Source organism: Rissa tridactyla, unplaced genomic scaffold (assembly GCF_028500815.1).
Source record: "Rissa tridactyla isolate bRisTri1 unplaced genomic scaffold, bRisTri1.patW.cur.20221130 scaffold_29, whole genome shotgun sequence".
Classification (NCBI taxonomy): domain Eukaryota; kingdom Metazoa; phylum Chordata; class Aves; order Charadriiformes; family Laridae; genus Rissa; species Rissa tridactyla.
Window position 1 is genome coordinate 2,963,720 of NW_026529507.1, and position 3,930 is coordinate 2,967,649.

General features: G+C 54.5%; 1 protein-coding gene across 1 annotated transcript; it reads right to left on the bottom strand.

The window, feature by feature from the left end:
- Window positions 1-1,274: 1,274 nt before the first annotated feature.
- LOC128903320 (olfactory receptor 14J1-like) lies at window positions 1,275-2,180 on the bottom strand (the record flags this gene model as incomplete). Its single annotated transcript, XM_054187335.1, has 1 exon — window positions 1,275-2,180. A coding segment is annotated over exon 1 (906 nt), but the record flags the coding sequence as incomplete, so codon positions are not given.
- Window positions 2,181-3,930: the final 1,750 nt, after the last annotated feature.

Consider the following 3,930-nt stretch of genomic DNA (forward strand, 5'->3'; position numbering starts at 1 on the left):
CCCTGGCACGGGCAGAGGCCCTGCAGCAGACTCCATGGCCTCCTGTTGCCACTCCCAGAGGCCGGCAGCACCTCAGCCCCGCGCTGTGTCTCCCTGCTCGGCACCTCTCTGAGATGCCCCACGGCGTGAGGAATGGACACAGGGACCTGGGGTCAAGGAAGCCCATCCCAGTGCTGCATTCAGGGGGTTTCCCAGGGGACGTTACTCTCCAATGAAGGGACACGGCCTGTCCCACAGCACTTTTGGGCATTTCTAAGAACAGCTGCTGGTGTTTGTGCTCTCTCGGGTTCATGTCCCCACATGCACACGGTGTGCATGCCGAAATCTCCTCTGAACCATGCAAACAGGGACTTCTGACCTCGTTATTCGGTGTCTCTCCACAGGCAGACAAACATCCTCTCTGGGTTTGCGTAGGCGTCCAGTTCTGCAAATGGTGGTTTCAGGTGTCTGTTCTGTGACGATTGCCCTGGGACAGCTTCCCCGGGGTGTCCAGCAAACAAAGGCACAGACCAGACCCCGCTCTGCTGGTCCTTCAGTCCTGTCCCTGGAGGTGTGGCTGTGCAAGGACACTGTTGTGTGTGCCCTCACCCTGCACACGCACACTCTTTACCTCTTTACTGGGCATCCCTCACCAGGGCACGTTTGAAGGAACGCTCTTGACAGCAACTGTGGAAGAAGACCTAATCCTTCCTGCACTGCCCTGAGCAGATCCCCTTTCATGGTGGAAACTCTGTTATGCAGACGAGCTTTTTCTCAGAGGTGCCCATTGCTTCTCCGTGCCTGTGATCACAGAGCTGCTACACAGCAGCACCATGACCAAGCTGCCAGAGCACTCAGGCCTTAGATCAACACAGGGGCTCAGAAGGCGAGTGTGGAAGTGAAAATAGAGCAGCCCCGGAAAGAACAAGTGCTGGTGCTCTGCAAGTACTGGGATTCTTTCCCCTCCTCCTCGGCGCTCAGGCTCTACCCCTGCAGCTCTACCCGTGCAGAAAAGGCCTGAGAAGAAGGATTTTGGGCATGAGTCTGTGAGTCTCAGAAATTTGGATAGATAGGTAGTAAAAAAAAAATCTCAAATAATGACATTTATTTGAAGACAAAAGTATGTAATTTAAAAAAAAAAAAAAGTAAGAAAAAGCCAAAACCCTCAACCAAACCTAACACACAGTTACCTAACCCCTAACCAAACCTACAGAAGACGGGCTTGGCGTATAATGAATTACATTATGAGTGATTTGCGGGAGACAGTTTATTGCTGCAGAAAATAACCTGGTCATTAATTTCCAGAGGGCATCCTTGAGCTCCTGGTTCCTCATGCTGTAGATGAGGGGGTTCACGGCTGGAGGCACCACGGAGTACAGCACAGCCACCACCACATCCAGGGATGGGGAGGAGATGGAGGGGGGCTTCAGGTAGGCAAACATGGCAGTGCTGACAAACAGGGAGACCACAGACAGGTGAGGGAGGCACGTGGAAAAGGCTTTGTGCCGTCCCTGCTCAGAGGGGATCCTCAGCACGGCCCTGAAGATCTGCACGTAGGACAGCACGATGAAAACAAAGCACCCGAAGCCAAAACACACACTGACCACAAGAAGCCCAACTTCCCTGAGGTACGAGTGTGAGCAGGAGAGCTTGAGGATCTGGGGGATTTCACAGAAGAACTGGTCCAGGGCATTGCCCTGGCAGAGGGGCAGGGAAAATGTATTGGCCGTGTGCAGGAGAGCATGGAGAAACCCACTGCCCCAGGCAGCTGCTGCCATGTGGACACAAGCTCTGCTGCCCAGGAGGGTCCCGTAGTGCAGGGGTTTGCAGATGGCCACGTAGCGGTCATAGGACATGACAGTGAGAAGATAAAACTCTGCTACAGCACAGAAAAAGAAAAAAAAGACCTGTGTAACACATCCTTTGTAGGAAATGGCCCTGGTACCCAAGAGGGAATTGGCCATGGATTTGGGAAAAGTAGCAGAGATGGAGCCCAGGTCGAGAACAGAGAGGTTGAGGAGGAAGAAGTACATGGGGGTGTGGAGGCGGCTGTCACAGGCGATGGCGGTGATGATCAGGCCGTTGGCCAGGAGGGCAGCCAGGTAGATGCCCAGGAAGAGCCCGAAGTGCAAGAGCTGCAGCTCCCGTGTGTCTGCGAATGCCAGGAGGAGGAACTGGGTGATGGAGCTGCTGTTGGACATTTGGTGCCTTTTGGTGTGGAGCACTGAACAAGGAGGAAAGCACAGTGACAAGTTAGGGGAGACTTTTCTGAGAAAAATCAACACCAGTTCTCATACCTCACGCTCTGCACTGCTTTTCCATTTCTGTCAGATCTTCATTCAGCTCTGTGGCTGGAGCTCTGGTTGGTTCTGTCCAGGTGTGCCAGGAGGAGCGGGACCTCTGCCCGCCGGATGCCCAGGAGTCAGCCCTGCTCTGCAGCAGCAGATTCGTGGGAATGGGGTGGGCAGTCCTGGTGTCCCAATTTCTCAGATAAACCTCTCCTCGTGAAAAAAGGGCTTGTCAGTCTCTGCACTCCCATTGCCATGAAACCACAGTTGCAAGAGTGTTGGAGAGAGGTTCTTATACAGCTCTCTCCCGTCTCAGCAGGAGATTCTCTTGGATTTCAGAAACCCTCACCATTTCTGCTGCGTTCAGGGACAGCAAAGGGAGTCCTGCCAGGCCAGGGGATTGTCTGAGGGTTAGTGCAGAGCGAGGGGAGCTGGCCTGTCCCTCTGTCTTGTTCCCAGCTGCCCTCTGCTTGTGCCTTTCTGAGACAGAGGGGAATCACACTCACATGTAGACCTGAAAAGACACCAGGCGCTGCTGAGAGCAGAGAAACCCACTGCCGAGAGCTCAGCGTCTCACCTTTTCTCAAGGTCTCAGCACCCCACTTCTCGCCAAGGACACACATGGCTCGTTTCACAAACCCAGCAGCCTTTCCTTGGTCGTAGCGTCTCTGCGCTTCTCCACTGGGCATTCAGGTAACACCAGGATGCTCCAGGACAGACTGGCATCCTGGAGGGCAGCGCAGTGCTTGGAAGGACACCCCAAGGAGACACCCAAGTGTCCTAGTGATGGTGTCTCAGAAGGGGAGAGTCAGCTCATTCCCCAGCCACATAGACTACTTTGCCCACAGCCCCACGGGTTAGAGGAGAGCTTGGACACTTCATTCCCATGGAGACACTTGCTCAGGGGAAGGGGTCTGCATTGGAGGGGATCATACAGAGTTTTCTGAATCCTTCCTCCCACAGCATTTCTGGTTTCTCTTTCCTCTCATTCCCTGATCATAGCTCTGCTGCCGGGAGATTTTCCTCCTGGGAGGTGTTTCCCTGTCCCATGTCTTTTCCCTGTCAGCTCTCACAGACCCCATCCCAACCCCTGTGCGCTCCCCTTGGCCCCACAGAAACCTGCCTGTTTGCCGGGCACTGGCCGGGTTCACGTTCCTGTTTGCAGGTGGAAAAGGGCAGGTCAGAACAACCCCGATGGGTCCAGCAGAGCTGATGCTGGTGCTGCCCATGGGCAGAGGAGTGGCTGAAGGCACTCCAGGAGGTTCCTGGCAGACCTACTGATCACTCAAAGCTACAGCTCAGGAGTCTCACTGACTTCTTCCCACTTGAGAGCTCCCTATACATGTATCCCTTGTTCTACCTCCCCACCCTCTCACTAGGAAAATAAAAACACAAACGCAGGAAAGCTCCTTATCTGTAACGTAATTCCTGCCTTGAGCTTTCCCTCAAACAATCCCCTGGGAAATGTCCTGGGGGTGAACTGCAGCTGAGAGCAGCCCTGCCCCACGCAGCACCCCCTTGACAGCAGGACACTCTCCTGCCAGGAGTTGCCTCTTCCCCCCACAGCTTCTCCCCACACTGCTGTTGGGAGCTCCTCAGGTAAACGGAGAGCTGATCCTGACAGGAGATAAGTCCCTGCCACGGCACAAAGCACCCTTGGGTG